Consider the following 17876-nt stretch of genomic DNA (forward strand, 5'->3'; position numbering starts at 1 on the left):
TCTGAAAGTTGGAATATCTATGTGGTCAAATGCAAAAAGCATTGCCATATCAGACCAACTGGAGGTTATTTATTTATATCTAATAAGTTTGATTTAAACATTTCTCAATTAGACCTTGTTGGACCGGTTTCATGTGGACACGTATGATAGTTTGACATTAGTAGCCACCAGCCAGACCGTTTATATGAGCATTATGCTCGACTTTAAGAATAATTATGGACATTTACTTTACAAGGTCAGTACACATTGCTGGAAGGGAGCCAACCGTATGATTTTCTTAATTGACACAAAAACATTTCCATTGAGTTTGATGCAACACTCATTTTTATCAGTGTACACTTCAACTGCAGTCCCTCATCGACCAATCATCATCCGTTGGTCACGTCTTGGACGGAAGTGACGAATGTAGCCCAAAAACGTGACGATAATACAACAAGGAAGTGGATATTTATTAAAAAGGAAAATTAGTTATCTTCAGATAGGAAACGTTTTGAATTATCAAGTACATTTTTGTCGATTTTTGATGTTTCGAGAGATATAGTTATCTTGGACTATAGTTCGTCGTATCGTGGATCCATATTCACTCAAGCAATGAACACAGACGTTGAATTCCACATTAGGCAGAATTATCCGTGGAACAAGCTACCAGCAAATGTCAAACAGGTATGTGATCTTGCTGACACGTTTTGCCACAGCTGGCCAGCTACATCTGTCCGTTAACGTTCTCCGTGGGTTTATAAATAGCTGATGAGTCTCCGGCGCATCTGCAACAACAGTGATTTGGTCAATAACCTGAAAGCATCACTAAAGCACACAGCTCCGTTAGCTAGGTAGCTGTCTAGCCCAGTAACCTTACTTCTTAGTCCAAGGACCTGACATGTTCTGTTTGAAGGACTAAGTGATTCTGGAAACCAAAACAGCCAAATAGTCCATCTAACAGTGAAACAATTGCGGTATGGTTCTTAAAACATAAATCCCTCTACTTTCATATAACATCAAAATCATTTCACAAATGTAAAATAATACACTTACTGGACACTGTTTTAACTCCATTGCAGCAGACATTATTGTTTTATTGACAACATGTTTGTAGCCTAGGTTTTCCGTTTACACACGAGCGTTTGGAGATGTTTCTACATGTGCATTGCTTTCTGTTTAGGGTTTTAGACTGGGTTTCTGTACAGCACTTTAGGACATCAGCTGATGTAAAAAGGGCTTTATAAATACATTTGATTGATTGAACTAATAGGGTTGGGTAGGTTACTTGCTAAATGTAATCCGTTAGTTTCTAGTTACCTGTCCAAAATTGTAATCAGTAACGTCACTTTTGGATTACCCAAACTCGGTAACGTAATTTGATTACATTCAGTTACTTTTAGATTACTTTCCCCTTAAGAGGCATTAGAAGAATACATAAATGTATGTTACCAATTGAACCACATCTATTGCAGGATAGATTAATGTTAAAGTTTACATAGCTGGCCATACATGGATGTTTAAATTTTACTTTATGGGTTGGTTCTGTAGGTTTATTCTAACCCATCACTTTCTACGACATATAATAATGTGATTAAACTATATCTTTACATTAATATGTATAATTTACAAGTCCAAAAATGGATGTAGCAACTACAGATTGGCCCTTTTAAATCTATCAAAAGTGGGTGGGTTTGAGCATGTCTACGTTAGGCCTATGGATGAATTTCTTTGTCAGCATGAATTAGATTGAGCAATAAAAGCCCCACTTGTATTCCATAGGCTGGTGTCCACACCATGCAGGTGTTGCAAGAGCGCATTTTTCACTGTTTGTCCACTGGTTAAAAAAAATTATACAAAATAAGTGAATCCTCAAAGTAATCATCTCGTTTTTTAAAAGTATATGTAATCTGATAACAATATTTTTGCTGGTAATGGATTACAGTTACCTTTTTTGTTGTTGTTAATTAGCACAGGTAGTCCACTCTGTCTTCCGTCAGTTATTTTCTGTTAAACACGCGCTGTAACATGGAAATAGGTCCGTGTGGGAACATTAATCCCATGAAGTGGAGTAACTACTAAACAAAAATATACATTTAACATGATGAGGTCCTGGGCTGCCGTGGTTACACGTGGTCTGCGGTTGTGAGGCCAGTTGGTAATGCCAAATTCTGTAAAACGACAGGTGGCTTATGGTAGAGAAATGAACATTTATCTTCTCTGGCAACAGCTCTGGTGGACATTCCTGCACTCAGCACGCCAACAGCACGCTCCCTCATAACTTGAGACATATGTGGTATAATACTTACTGTATGCAATCATGCCTACTGAGTTACTGTATATGTTTCTACTGAGTTACTGTATATGTTTCCGTATATTAATTGATCTCAATGTCCTGTTTTCATTTACAGAGTGTTGGGAACTCGCAGCGTGAATATGAGAAACATGTGCAGTTGTACAGTATCCGCAACCAGCTAAGGTTCCGCAATAACCTAGGTGAGTCAGCATGGGAGGAGTCAGCATGGGAGGAGTCAGGCTTGTCAGAATAACAATGCCGTAGACTATAATATCCACACCATTTTTCAGTGCGAGCAGAGGCTCATATCCCATACACTTATATCCATTCAATTATAACCAATCATAAATCATTTATTGCTCGGTATAAATGCATTATTACATTGACATGTATCTGAAATCATCTGTTATTGTCTGGTAGGCCAATACTAACGGTCCATAGACCCAGGCCTCAAATCAAAGTTTATTGGTCGCGTACACAGTTTTGCAATTGTTATCGCAGGAGCATCAACATTCTTGTGTTTCTAGCTGCAACAGTAATACCTAGCAATAACAATAAAACAATACACACATAATCCAAAATATATACAAAAAAATATTAAGAAATATAGCGAGCATTGTCAGAGACGGGAATATAAATATATTCAGTGCATTAGGAAAGTATTCAGACCCCTTGACTTTTTCCACATTTTGTTACGTTACAGCCATATTCTAAAATTGATTACATAATTTTTTCCCCTCCTCAATCTACACACAATACTCCATAATGACAAAGCAAAAACAGTTTTTTTTAGACATTTCTGCTTCTGTATATAAAAAAAACTGAACTGACATTTACATAAGTATTCAGACCCTTTACTCAGTACTTTGTTGAAGCACCTTTGGCAGCGATTACAGCCTCGAGTCTTCTTGGGTATGACGCTACAAGCTTGGCACACCTGTATTTGGGGAGTTTCTCTCATTCTTCTCTGCAGGTCCTCTCACGCTCTGTCAGGTTAGAAGGGGAGCGTCGCTGCACAGCTAATTAGGTCTCTCCAGAGATGTTCGATCGGGTTCAAGTCCGTGGTCTGGCTGGGCCACTCAACGACATTTAGAGACTGTGCCAAGCTTGTTGCGTCATACCTACGAAAACTCAAGGCTGTAATCACTGCCAAAGGTGCTTCAACACAGTACTGTGTAAAGGAACTTAATACTTATGTAAATGTGTTCTTTCCATTTTTTTATTTTAATAACTTAGCAAAGAGTTCTAGAAACCTGTTTTTGCTTTGTCATTATGCATAATTGTGTGTAGATTGATATATATATATATATATATATATCAATTTTAGAATAAGGCCGTAACCTAACAAAATGTGGAAAAAGTCAAGGGGTCTGAATACTTTCCGAATCCACTGTATATAAATAATAATACATATCATGCTGCCCATAGACACTATGGACAGTACATAGATAGAACAGGTGTGGACAGCAGTAGTTATATAGGATGAACCCTGACTAGAATACAGTATATAGATAGAACAGGTGTGGACAGCAGTAGTTATATAGGATGAACCCTGACTAGAATACAGTACATAGATAGAACAGGTGTGGACAGCAGTAGTTATATAGGATGAACCCTGACTAGAATACAGTACATAGATAGAACAGGTGTGGACAGCAGTAGTTATATAGGATGAACCCTGACTAGAATACAGTACATAGATAGAACAGGTGTGGACAGCAGTAGTTATATAGGATGAACCCTGACTAGAATACAGTACATAGATAGAACAGGTGTGGACAGCAGTAGTTATATAGGATGAACCCTGACTAGAATACAGTACATAGATAGAACAGGTGTGGACAGCAGTAGTTATATAGGATGAACCATGACTAGAATACAGTATATACATATGAAGTGGACAGCAGTAGTTATATGGGATGAACCATGACTAGAATACAGTATATACATATGAAGTGGACAGCAGTAGTTATATGGGATGAACCATGACTAGAATACAGTATATACATATGAAGTGGACAGCAGTAGTTATATAGGATGAACCATGACTAGAATACAGTATATACATATGAAGTGGACAGCAGTAGTTATATAGGATGAACCATGACTAGAATACAGTATATACATATGAAGTGGACAGCAGGATGAACCATGACTAGAATACAGTATATACATATGAAGTGGACAGCAGTAGTTATATAGGATGAACCATGACTAGAATACAGTATATACATATGAAGTGGACAACAGTAGTTATATAGGATGAACCATGACTAGAATACAGTATATACATATGAAGTGGACAGCAGTAGTTATATGGGATGAACCATGACTAGAATACAGTATATACATATGAAGTGGACAACAGTAGTTATATAGGATGAACCATGACTAGAATACAGTATATACATATGAAGTGGACAGCAGGATGAACCATGACTAGAATACAGTATATACATATGAAGTGGACAGCAGTAGTTATATAGGATGAACCATGACTAGAATACAGTATATACATATGAAGTGGACAGCAGTAGTTATATAGGATGAACCATGACTAGAATACAGTATATACATATGAAGTGGACAGCAGGATGAACCATGACTAGAATACAGTATATACATATGAAGTGGACAGCAGTAGTTATATAGGATGAACCATGACTAGAATACAGTATATACATATGAAGTGGACAACAGTAGTTATATAGGATGAACCATGACTAGAATACAGTATATACATATGAAGTGGACAGCAGTAGTTATATGGGATGAACCATGACTAGAATACAGTATATACATATGAAGTGGACAACAGTAGTTATATAGGATGAACCATGACTAGAATACAGTATATACATATGAAGTGGACAGCAGTAGTTATATAGGATGAACCATGACTAGAATACAGTATATACATATGAAGTGGACAGCAGTAGTTATATAGGATGAACCATGACTAGAATACAGTATATACATATGAAGTGGACAACAGTAGTTATATAGGATGAACCATGACTAGAATACAGTATATACATATGAAGTGGACAGCAGTAGTTATATGGGATGAACCATGACTAGAATACAGTATATACATATGAAGTGGACAGCAGTAGTTATATGGGATGAACCATGACTAGAATACAGTATATACATATGAAGTGGACAGCAGTAGTTATATAGGATGAACCATGACTAGAATACAGTATATACATATGAAGTGGACAGCAGTAGTTATATAGGATGAACCATGACTAGAATACAGTATTTACATATGAAGTGGACAGCAGTAGTTATATAGGATGAACCATGACTAGAATACAGTATATACATATGAAGTGGACAGCAGGATGAACCATGACTAGAATACAGTATATACATATGAAGTGGACAGCAGTAGTTATATAGGATGAACCATGACTAGAATACAGTATATACATATGAAGTGGACAACAGTAGTTATATAGGATGAACCATGACTAGAATACAGTATATACATATGAAGTGGACAGCAGTAGTTATATGGGATGAACCATGACTAGAATACAGTATATACATATGAAGTGGACAACAGTAGTTATATAGGATGAACCATGACTAGAATACAGTATATACATATGAAGTGGACAGCAGGATGAACCATGACTAGAATACAGTATATACATATGAAGTGGACAGCAGTAGTTATATAGGATGAACCATGACTAGAATACAGTATATACATATGAAGTGGACAGCAGTAGTTATATAGGATGAACCATGACTAGAATACAGTATATACATATGAAGTGGACAGCAGGATGAACCATGACTAGAATACAGTATATACATATGAAGTGGACAGCAGTAGTTATATAGGATGAACCATGACTAGAATACAGTATATACATATGAAGTGGACAACAGTAGTTATATAGGATGAACCATGACTAGAATACAGTATATACATATGAAGTGGACAGCAGTAGTTATATGGGATGAACCATGACTAGAATACAGTATATACATATGAAGTGGACAACAGTAGTTATATAGGATGAACCATGACTAGAATACAGTATATACATATGAAGTGGACAGCAGTAGTTATATAGGATGAACCATGACTAGAATACAGTATATACATATGAAGTGGACAGCAGTAGTTATATAGGATGAACCATGACTAGAATACAGTATATACATATGAAGTGGACAACAGTAGTTATATAGGATGAACCATGACTAGAATACAGTATATACATATGAAGTGGACAGCAGTAGTTATATAGGATGAACCATGACTAGAATACAGTATATACATATGAAGTGGACAGCAGGATGAACCCTGACTAGAATACAGTATATACATATGAAGTGGACAGCAGGATGAACCATGACTAGAATACAGTATATACATATGAAGTGGACAGCAGTAGTTATATAGGATGAACCATGACTAGAATACAGTATATACATATGAAGTGGACAGCAGTAGTTATATAGGATGAACCATGACTAGAATACAGTATATACATATGAAGTGGACAACAGTAGTTATATAGGATGAACCATGACTAGAATACAGTATATACATATGAAGTGGACAACAGTAGTTATATAGGATGAACCATGACTAGAATACAGTATATACATATGAAGTGGACAGCAGTAGTTATATGGGATGAACCATGACTAGAATACAGTATTTACATATGAAGTGGACAGCAGGATGAACCCTGACTAGAATACAGTATTTACATATGAAGTGGACAGCAGGATGAACCATGACTAGAATACAGTACATAGATAGAACAGGTGTGGACAGCAGTAGTTATATAGGATGAACCATGACTAGAATACAGTATATACATATGAAGTGGACAGCAGTAGTTATATAGGATGAACCATGACTAGAATACAGTATATACATATGAAGTGGACAGCAGTAGTTATATGGGATGAACCATGACTAGAATACAGTATATACATATGAAGTGGACAGCAGTAGTTATATAGGATGAACCATGACTAGAATACAGTATATACATATGAAGTGGACAACAGTAGTTATATAGGATGAACCATGACTAGAATACAGTATATACATATGAAGTGGACAACAGTAGTTATATAGGATGAACCATGACTAGAATACAGTATATACATATGAAGTGGACAGCAGTAGTTATATAGGATGAACCCTGACTAGAATACAGTATTTACATATGAAGTGGACAGCAGGATGAACCCTGACTAGAATACAGTATTTACATATGAAGTGGACAGCAGTAGTTATATAGGATGAACCATGACTAGAATACAGTATATACATATGAAGTGGACAGCAGTAGTTATATAGGATGAACCATGACTAGAATACAGTATTTACATATGAAGTGGACAGCAGTAGTTATATAGGATGAACCATGACTAGAATACAGTATATACATATGAAGTGGACAGCAGTAGTTATATAGGATGAACCATGACTAGAATACAGTATATACATATGAAGTGGACAGCAGTAGTTATATAGGATGAACCATGACTAGAATACAGTATATACATATGAAGTGGACAGCAGGATGAACCATGACTAGAATACAGTATATACATATGAAGTGGACAGCAGGATGAACCATGACTAGAATACAGTATATACATATGAAGTGGACAGCAGTAGTTATATAGGATGAACCATGACTAGAATACAGTATATACATATGAAGTGGACAGCAGTAGTTATATAGGATGAACCATGACTAGAATACAGTATATACATATGAAGTGGACAGCAGGATGAACCATGACTAGAATACAGTATATACATATGAAGTGGACAGCAGGATGAACCATGACTAGAATACAGTATATACATATGAAGTGGACAGCAGTAGTTATATAGGATGAACCATGACTAGAATACAGTATATACATATGAAGTGGACAACAGTAGTTATATAGGATGAACCATGACTAGAATACAGTATATACATATGAAGTGGACAGCAGTAGTTATATAGGATGAACCATGACTAGAATACAGTATATACATATGAAGTGGACAGCAGTAGTTATATAGGATGAACCATGACTAGAATACAGTATATACATATGAAGTGGACAGCAGGATGAACCATGACTAGAATACAGTATATACATATGAAGTGGACAGCAGTAGTTATATAGGATGAACCATGACTAGAATACAGTATATACATATGAAGTGGACAGCAGGATGAACCATGACTAGAATACAGTATATACATATGAAGTGGACAGCAGTAGTTATATAGGATGAACCATGACTAGAATACAGTATATACATATGAAGTGGACAGCAGTAGTTATATAGGATGAACCATGACTAGAATACAGTATATACATATGAAGTGGACAGCAGGATGAACCATGACTAGAATACAGTATATACATATGAAGTGGACAGCAGTAGTTATATAGGATGAACCATGACTAGAATACAGTATATACATATGAAGTGGACAGCAGTAGTTATATAGGATGAACCATGACTAGAATACAGTATATACATATGAAGTGGACAGCAGGATGAACCATGACTAGAATACAGTATATACATATGAAGTGGACAGCAGGATGAACCATGACTAGAATACAGTATATACATATGAAGTGGACAGCAGTAGTTATATAGGATGAACCATGACTAGAATACAGTATATACATATGAAGTGGACAACAGTAGTTATATAGGATGAACCATGACTAGAATACAGTATATACATATGAAGTGGACAGCAGTAGTTATATAGGATGAACCATGACTAGAATACAGTATATACATATGAAGTGGACAGCAGTAGTTATATAGGATGAACCATGACTAGAATACAGTATATACATATGAAGTGGACAGCAGGATGAACCATGACTAGAATACAGTATATACATATGAAGTGGACAGCAGTAGTTATATAGGATGAACCATGACTAGAATACAGTATATACATATGAAGTGGACAGCAGGATGAACCATGACTAGAATACAGTATATACATATGAAGTGGACAGCAGTAGTTATATAGGATGAACCATGACTAGAATACAGTATATACATATGAAGTGGACAGCAGTAGTTATATAGGATGAACCATGACTAGAATACAGTATATACATATGAAGTGGACAACAGTAGTTATATAGGATGAACCATGACTAGAATACAGTATATACATATGAAGTGGACAGCAGTAGTTATATAGGATGAACCCTGACTAGAATACAGTATATAGATAGAACAGGTGTGGACAGCAGTAGTTATATAGGATGAACCCTGACTAGAATACAGTATATACATATGAAGTGGACAGCAGTAGTTATATAGGATGAACCATGACTAGAATACAGTATATACATATGAAGTGGACAGCAGTAGTTATATAGGATGAACCATGACTAGAATACAGTATATACATATGAAGTGGACAGCAGTAGTTATATAGGATGAACCATGACTAGAATACAGTATATACAGTGCCTTGCGAAAGTATTCGGCCCCCTTGAACTTTGCGACCTTTTGCCACATTTCAGGCTTCAAACATAAAGATATAAAACTGTATTTTTTTGTGAAGAATCAACAACAAGTGGGACACAATCATGAAGTGGAACGACATTTATTGGATATTTCAAACTTTTTTAACAAATCAAAATCTGAAAAATTGGGCGTGCAAAATTATTCAGCCCCCTTAAGTTAATACTTTGTAGCGCCACCTTTTGCTACGATTACAGCTGTAAGTCGCTTGGGGTATGTCTCTATCAGTTTTGCACATCGAGAGACTGAAATGTTTTCCCATTCCTCCTTGCAAAACAGCTCGAGCTCAGTGAGGTTGGATGGAGAGCATTTGTGAACAGCAGTTTTCAGTTCTTTCCACAGATTCTCGATTGGATTCAGGTCTGGACTTTGACTTGGCAATTCTAACACCTGGATATGTTTATTTTTGAACCATTCCATTGTAGATTTTGCTTTATGTTTTGGATCATTGTCTTGTTGGAAGACAAATCTCCGTCCCAGTCTCAGGTCTTTTGCAGACTCCATCAGGTTTTCTTCCAATGGTCCTGTATTTGGCTCCATCCATCTTCCCATCAATTTTAACCATCTTCCCTGTCCCTGCTGAAGAAAAGCAGGCCCAAACCATGATGCTGCCACCACCATGTTTGACAGTGGGGATGGTGTGTTCAGCTGTGTTGCTTTTACGCCAAACATAACGTTTTACATTGTTGCCAAAAAGTTCAATTTTGGTTTCATCTGACCAGAGCACCTTCTTCCACATGTTTGGTGTGTCTCCCAGGTGGCTTGTGGCAAACTTTAAACAACACTTTTTATGGATATCTTTAAGAAATGGCTTTCTTGCCACTCTTCCATAAAGGCCAGATTTGTGCAATATACGACTGATTGTTGTCCTATGGACAGAGTCTCCCACCTCAGCTGTAGATCTCTGCAGTTCATCCAGAGTGATCATGGGCCTCTTGGCTGCATCTCTGATCAGTCTTCTCCTTGTATGAGCTGAAAGTTTAGAGGGACGGCCAGGTCTTGGTAGATTTGCAGTGGTCTGATACTCCTTCCATTTCAATATTATCGCTTGCACAGTGCTCCTTGGGATGTTTAAGGCTTGGGAAATCTTTTTGTATCCAAATCCGGCTTTAAACTTCTTCACAACAGTATCTCGGACCTGCCTGGTGTGTTCCTTGTTCTTCATGATGCTCTCTGCGCTTTTGACGGACCTCTGAGACTATCACAGTGCAGGTGCATTTATACGGAGACTTGATTACACACAGGTGGATTGTATTTATCATCATTAGTCATTTAGGTCAACATTGGATCATTCAGAGATCCTCACTGAACTTCTGGAGAGAGTTTGCTGCACTGAAAGTGAAGGGGCTGAATAATTTTGCACGCCCAATTTTTCAGTTTCTGATTTGTTAAAAAAGTTTGAAATATCCAATAAATGTCGTTCCACTTCATGATTGTGTCCCACTTGTTGTTGATTCTTCACAAAAAAATACAGTTTTATATCTTTATGTTTGAAGCCTGAAATGTGGCAAAAGGTCGCAAAGTTCAAGGGGGCCGAATACTTTCGCAAGGCACTGTACATATGAAGTGGACAGCAGTAGTTATATAGGATGAACCATGACTAGAATACAGTACATAGATAGAACAGGTGTGGACAGCAGTAGTTATATAGGATGAACCCTGACTAGAATACAGTATATACATATGAAGTGGACAGCAGGATGAACCATGACTAGAATACAGTACATAGATAGAACAGGTGTGGACAGCAGTAGTTATATAGGATGAACCATGACTAGAATACAGTATATACATATGAAGTGGACAGCAGTAGTTATATAGGATGAACCATGACTAGAATACAGTATATACATATGAAGTGGACAGCAGTAGTTATATAGGATGAACCATGACTAGAATACAGTATATACATATGAAGTGGACAGCAGGATGAACCATGACTAGAATACAGTATATACATATGAAGTGGACAGCAGTAGTTATATAGGATGAACCATGACTAGAATACAGTATATACATATGAAGTGGACAGCAGGATGAACCATGACTAGAATACAGTACATAGATAGAACAGGTGTGGACAGCAGTAGTTATATAGGATGAACCATGACTAGAATACAGTATATACATATGAAGTGGACAGCAGGATGAACCATGACTAGAATACAGTATATACATATGAAGTGGACAGCAGTAGTTATATAGGATGAACCCTGACTAGAATACAGTATATACATATGAAGTGGACAGCAGGATGAACCATGACTAGAATACAGTATATACATATGAAGTGGACAGCAGTAGTTATATAGGATGAACCATGACTAGAATACAGTATATACATATGAAGTGGACAGCAGTAGTTATATAGGATGAACCATGACTAGAATACAGTATATACATATGAAGTGGACAACAGTAGTTATATAGGATGAACCATGACTAGAATACAGTATATACATATGAAGTGGACAACAGTAGTTATATAGGATGAACCATGACTAGAATACAGTATATACATATGAAGTGGACAGCAGTAGTTATATGGGATGAACCATGACTAGAATACAGTATTTACATATGAAGTGGACAGCAGGATGAACCCTGACTAGAATACAGTATTTACATATGAAGTGGACAGCAGGATGAACCCTGACTAGAATACAGTATTTACATATGAAGTGGACAGCAGGATGAACCATGACTAGAATACAGTATATACATATGAAGTGGACAGCAGTAGTTATATAGGATGAACCATGACTAGAATACAGTATATACATATGAAGTGGACAGCAGTAGTTATATAGGATGAACCATGACTAGAATACAGTATATACATATGAAGTGGACAGCAGGATGAACCCTGACTAGAATACAGTATTTACATATGAAGTGGACAGCAGGATGAACCATGACTAGAATACAGTATATACATATGAAGTGGACAGCAGTAGTTATATAGGATGAACCATGACTAGAATACAGTATATACATATGAAGTGGACAGCAGGATGAACCATGACTAGAATACAGTATATACATATGAAGTGGACAGCAGTAGTTATATAGGATGAACCATGACTAGAATACAGTATATACATATGAAGTGGACAGCAGGATGAACCCTGACTAGAATACAGTACATAGATAGAACAGGTGTGGACAGCAGTAGTTATATAGGATGAACCCTGACTAGAATACAGTACATAGATAGAACAGGTGTGGACAGCAGTAGTTATATAGGATGAACCCTGACTAGAATACAGTATATACATATGAAGTGAGTAAAACAATACTTTAAACACCTTTAAAGGAACAGGGGTAGTTCTGACAGTGGGACACACCTTTAAAGGAACAGGGGTAGTTCTGATAGACTGACAGTGGGACACACCTTTAAAGGAACAGGGGTAGTTCTGATAGACTGACAGTGGGACACACCTTTAAAGGAACAGGGGTAGTTCTGATGGACTGACAGTGGGACACACCTTTAAAGGAACAGGGGTAGTTCTGATAGACTGACAGTGGGACACACCTTTAAAGGAACAGGGGTAGTTCTGATAGACTGACAGTGGGACACACCTTTAAAGGAACAGGGGTAGTTCTGGTGGACTGACAGTGGGACACACCTTTAAAGGAACAGGGGTAGTTCTGGTGGACTGACAGTGGGACACACCTTTAAAGGAACAGGGGTAGTTCTGATGGACTGACAGTGGGACACACCTTTAAAGGAACAGGGGTAGTTCTGATAGACTGACAGTGGGACACACCTTTAAAGGAACAGGGGTAGTTCTGATAGACTGACAGTGGGACACACCTTTAAAGGAACAGGGGTAGTTCTGATAGACTGACAGTGGGACACACCTTTAAAGGAACATGGGTAGTTCTGATAGACTGACAGTGGGACACACCTTTAAAGGAACAGGGGTAGTTCTGATAGACTGACAGTGGGACACACCTTTAAAGGAACATGGGTAGTTCTGGTGGACTGACAGTGGGACACACCTGCATCTGTGGAGTTAGAGTGCTGATTTTAAGATCAGTTGTGCCTTTTGGATCACAGTCAATGAGATCAACACTCTTCCTCTGAGATGCTTGATACACGGTCTGTTCTTTCTGAATCACAGCTTTCCTACCCTGCCCATTGCAGCAGTGCAATTCCACACATTTTGCCATGGCTTATGCTACCTGAGTAACTAAAACATTATACCTAAATCAATGGGGCCCATTCCATGACATTTCTTCCTGCCTGTCTAGTTTTCATTGTGGTGATTGTTGGTAACAGTTTACCATCCCGAAAATGTTTTTCTAAACCATTTTAATCATATCTTTTGGAGTTGCAGGGAAACAGGTGAACCACTACTCCCTATCTGATATGAGTGTCTGTCCTGCCCTGTCCCTATCTGATCTGAGTGTCTGTCCTGCCCTGTCCCTATCTGATATGAGTGTCTGTCCTGCCCTGTCCCTATCTGATCTGAGTGTCTGTCCTGCCCTGTCCCTATCTGATCTGAGTGTCTGTCCTGCCCTGTCCCTATCTGATCTGAGTGTCTGTCCTGCCCTGTCCCTATCTGATATGAGTGTCTGTCCTGCCCTGTCCCTATCTGATCTGAGTGTCTGTCCTGCCCTGTCCCTATCTGATCTGAGTGTCTGTCCTGCCCTGTCCCTATCTGATCTGAGTGTCTGTCCTGCCCTGTCCCTATCTGATCTGAGTGTCTGTCCTGCCCTGTCCCTATCTGATCTGAGTGTCTGTCCTGCCCTGTCCCTATCTGATCTGAGTGTCTGTCCTGCCCTGTCCCTATCTGATCTGAGTGTCTGTCCTGCCCTGTCCCTATCTGATCTGAGTGTCTGTCCTGCCCTGTCCCTATCTGATCTGAGTGTCTGTCCTGCCCTGTCCCTATCTGATCTGAGTGTCTGTCCTGCCCTGTCCCTATCTGATCTAAGGGTCTGTCCTGCCCTGTCCCTATCTGATCTGAGTGTCTGTCCTGCCCTGTCCCTATCTGATCTGAGTGTCTGTCCTGCCCTGTCCCTATCTGATCTGAGTGTCTGTCCTGCCCTGTCCCTATCTGATATGAGTGTCTGTCCTGCCCTGTCCCTATCTGATCTGAGTGTCTGTCCTGCCCTGTCCCTATCTGATCTGAGTGTCTGTCCTGCCCTGTCCCTATCTGATCTGAGTGTCTGTCCTGCCCTGTCCCTATCTGATATGAGTGTCTGTCCTGCCCTGTCCCTATCTGATCTGAGTGTCTCTGTCCTGCCCTGTCCCTATCTGATCTGAGTGTCTGTCCTGCCCTGTCCCTATCTGATCTGAGTGTCTGTCCTGCCCTGTCCCTATCTGATCTGAGTGTCTGTCCTGCCCTGTCCCTATCTGATCTGAGTGTCTCTGTCCTGCCCTTTCCCTATCTGATATGAGTGTCTGTCCTGCCCTGTCCCTATCTGATCTGAGTGTTCTTTCCTGCCCTTTCCCTATCTGATATGAGTGTCTGTCCTGCCCTGTCCCTATCTGATCTGAGTGTCTGTCCAGCCCTGTCCCTATCTGATCTGAGTGTCTGTCCTGCCCTGTCCCTATCTGATATGAGTGTCTGTCCTGCCCTGTCCCTATCTGATCTGAGTGTCTCTGTCCTGCCCTGTCCCTATCTGATCTGAGTGTCTCTGTCCTGCCCTGTCCCTATCTGATCTGAGTGTCTGTCCTGCCCTGTCCCTATCTGATCTGAGTGTCTGTCCTGCCCTGTCCCTATCTGATCTGAGTGTCTGTCCTGCCCTTTCCCTATCTGATATGAGTGTCTGTCCTGCCCTGTCCCTATCTGATCTGAGTGTCTGTCCTGCCCTGTCCCTATCTGATCTGAGTGTCTGTCCTGCCCTGTCCCTATCTGATCTGAGTGTCTGTCCTGCCCTGTCCCTATCTGATCTGAGTGTCTGTCCTGCCCTGTCCCTATCTGATATGAGTGTCTCTGTCCTGCCCTTTCCCTATCTGATATGAGTGTCTGTCCTGCCCTGTCCCTATCTGATATGAGTGTCTGTCCTGCCCTGTCCCTATCTGATATGAGTGTCTCTGTCCTGCCCTTTCCCTATCTGATATGAGTGTCTGTCCTGCCCTGTCCCTATCTGATCTGAGTGTCTGTCCTGCCCTGTCCCTATCTGATCTGAGTGTCTCTGTCCTGCCCTGTCCCTATCTGATATGAGTGTCTGTCCTGCCCTGTCCCTATCTGATCTGAGTGTCTGTCCTACCACATCTGACTGTCTCTGTCCTTATCAGTCCCTGTCTGATCTGAGTGTGTCTGTCCTCTCCCCCAATGTCTGTCCAGTGAGACACGTGAGGAAGGATGAGAGGAAGTACTATGAGGAGCTGCTGAAGTACAGCCGAGATCACCTGATGCTCTACCCCTACCACCTGTCAGACATCATGGTCAAAGGCCTCCGCATCACCCCCTTCTCCTACTATATCAGCATCATGGAGGTACTATAATACTATATACTATATCTACTGTAGTCACCCCTTCTCCTACTATATCAGCATCATGGAGGTACTAATAGGGTGCCATAGAGCCATGGTCAAAAGTAGTGCACTAAATGGGGAATAGGGTGCCATTCGGGACATATTTGGTGATTAATGAAGGCTCAGGGAAGGAGGAAATGGTGTAGGAAGAGAAAGTGGTTTAATTTGCTGCTCCCATTTCCCTCGATAATTTCTCCATCCTTCTCTTCCCTCCCTGTCTTCTCTTCCTTATCTTCCCTCCCTCTCTTCCTTATCTTCCCTCCCTCTCTTCCTTATCTTCCCTCCCTCTCTTCCTTATCTTCCCTCCCTCTCTTCCTTATCTTCCCTCCCTCTCTTCCTTATCTTCCCTCCCTCTCTTCCCCCCTCTCCCTCTCTTCCCCCCTCACCCTCTCTTCCCCCCTCACCCTCTCTTCCCCCCTCTCTTCCTTATCTTCCCCCTCTCTTCTCTTCCCCCCTCTCTTCCTTATCTCCTCCCTCCCTCCCTCCCTCCCTCCCTCCCTCCCTCCCTCCCTCCCTCCCTCCCTCCCTCCCTCCCTCCCTCCCTCCACCTCCCTCCCTCCTCTTCCCTCTTCTCTTTCCTCTCCTCCCTCTCTCCACCTCCCTCTCTCCACCTCCAGGACATCATGAACGTAGAGAAGAGTTACGACTCGCTGCCCAACTTCACTGCTGCTGACTGTAAGTAGCCTGTTGCTGTACTTTTCCTGAGCTGGGTGTGTGTGTGTGTGTGTGTGTGTGTGTGTGTGTGTGTGTGTTTCCTCCACAACTGCTGACTGTTACTAGTATTGTAGTACTCCCTCTCTCGGGATAAACTGCTAGCTTTTAGTTGTATTGTAAAAATCTAACTTTATTTGTCACATGCACACAACAGGTGTAGTAGACCTTACAGTGAAATGCTGAATACAACAGGTGTAGTAGACCTCACAGTGAAATGCTGAATACAACAGGTGTAGTAGACCTTACAGTGAAATGCTGAATACAACAGGTGTAGTAGACCTTACAGTGAAATGCTGAATACAACAGGTGTAGTAGACCTTACAGTGAAATGCTGAATACAACAGGTGTAGTAGACCTTACCGTGAAATGCTGAATACAACAGGTGTAGTAGACCTCACAGTGAAATGCTGAATACAACAGGTGTAGTAGACCTTACAGTGAAATGCTGAATACAACAGGTGTAGTAGACCTCACAGTGAAATGCTGAATACAACAGGTGTAGTACACCTCACAGTGAAATGCTGAATACAACAGGTGTAGTAGACCTCACAGTGAAATGCTGATTACAACAGGTGTAGTAGACCTCACAGTGAAATGCTGAATACAACAGGTGTAGTAGACCTGACAGTGAAATGCTGAATACAACAGCTGTAGACCTCACAGTGAAATGCTGAATACAACAGGTGTAGTAGACCTGACAGTGAAATGCTGAATACAACAGCTGTAGACCTCACAGTGAAATGATGAATACAACAGGTGTAGTAGACCTTACAGTGAAATGCTGAATACAACAGGTGTAGTAGACCTTACAGTGAAATGCTGAATACAACAGGTGCAGTAGACCT

General features: G+C 40.0%; 1 protein-coding gene across 3 annotated transcripts in view; it reads left to right on the forward strand.

Annotated features, from left to right (window-relative positions):
• The first annotated feature begins 385 nt into the window (after positions 1-385).
• Positions 386-17876, forward strand: part of LOC110496907 (protein FAM91A1) — a 94316-nt gene continuing 76825 nt past the window's right edge. For 2 of the 3 annotated variants that reach the window (XM_036953635.1, XM_036953636.1), the window contains exons 1-4: positions 386-663; positions 2388-2472; positions 16127-16278; positions 16935-16992. In XM_036953635.1, the coding sequence (XP_036809530.1) occupies positions 592-663; positions 2388-2472; positions 16127-16278; positions 16935-16992 (367 nt within the window). In that variant the 5' untranslated portion in view covers positions 386-591. Of the gene's footprint in view, positions 664-2387; positions 2473-16126; positions 16279-16320; positions 16346-16934; positions 16993-17876 lie in introns of those variants that run through there. The other variant, XM_036953637.1, reaches the window with a different exon arrangement.

This window comes from Oncorhynchus mykiss, chromosome 18 (assembly GCF_013265735.2).
Source record: "Oncorhynchus mykiss isolate Arlee chromosome 18, USDA_OmykA_1.1, whole genome shotgun sequence".
Lineage (NCBI taxonomy): Eukaryota > Metazoa > Chordata > Actinopteri > Salmoniformes > Salmonidae > Oncorhynchus > Oncorhynchus mykiss.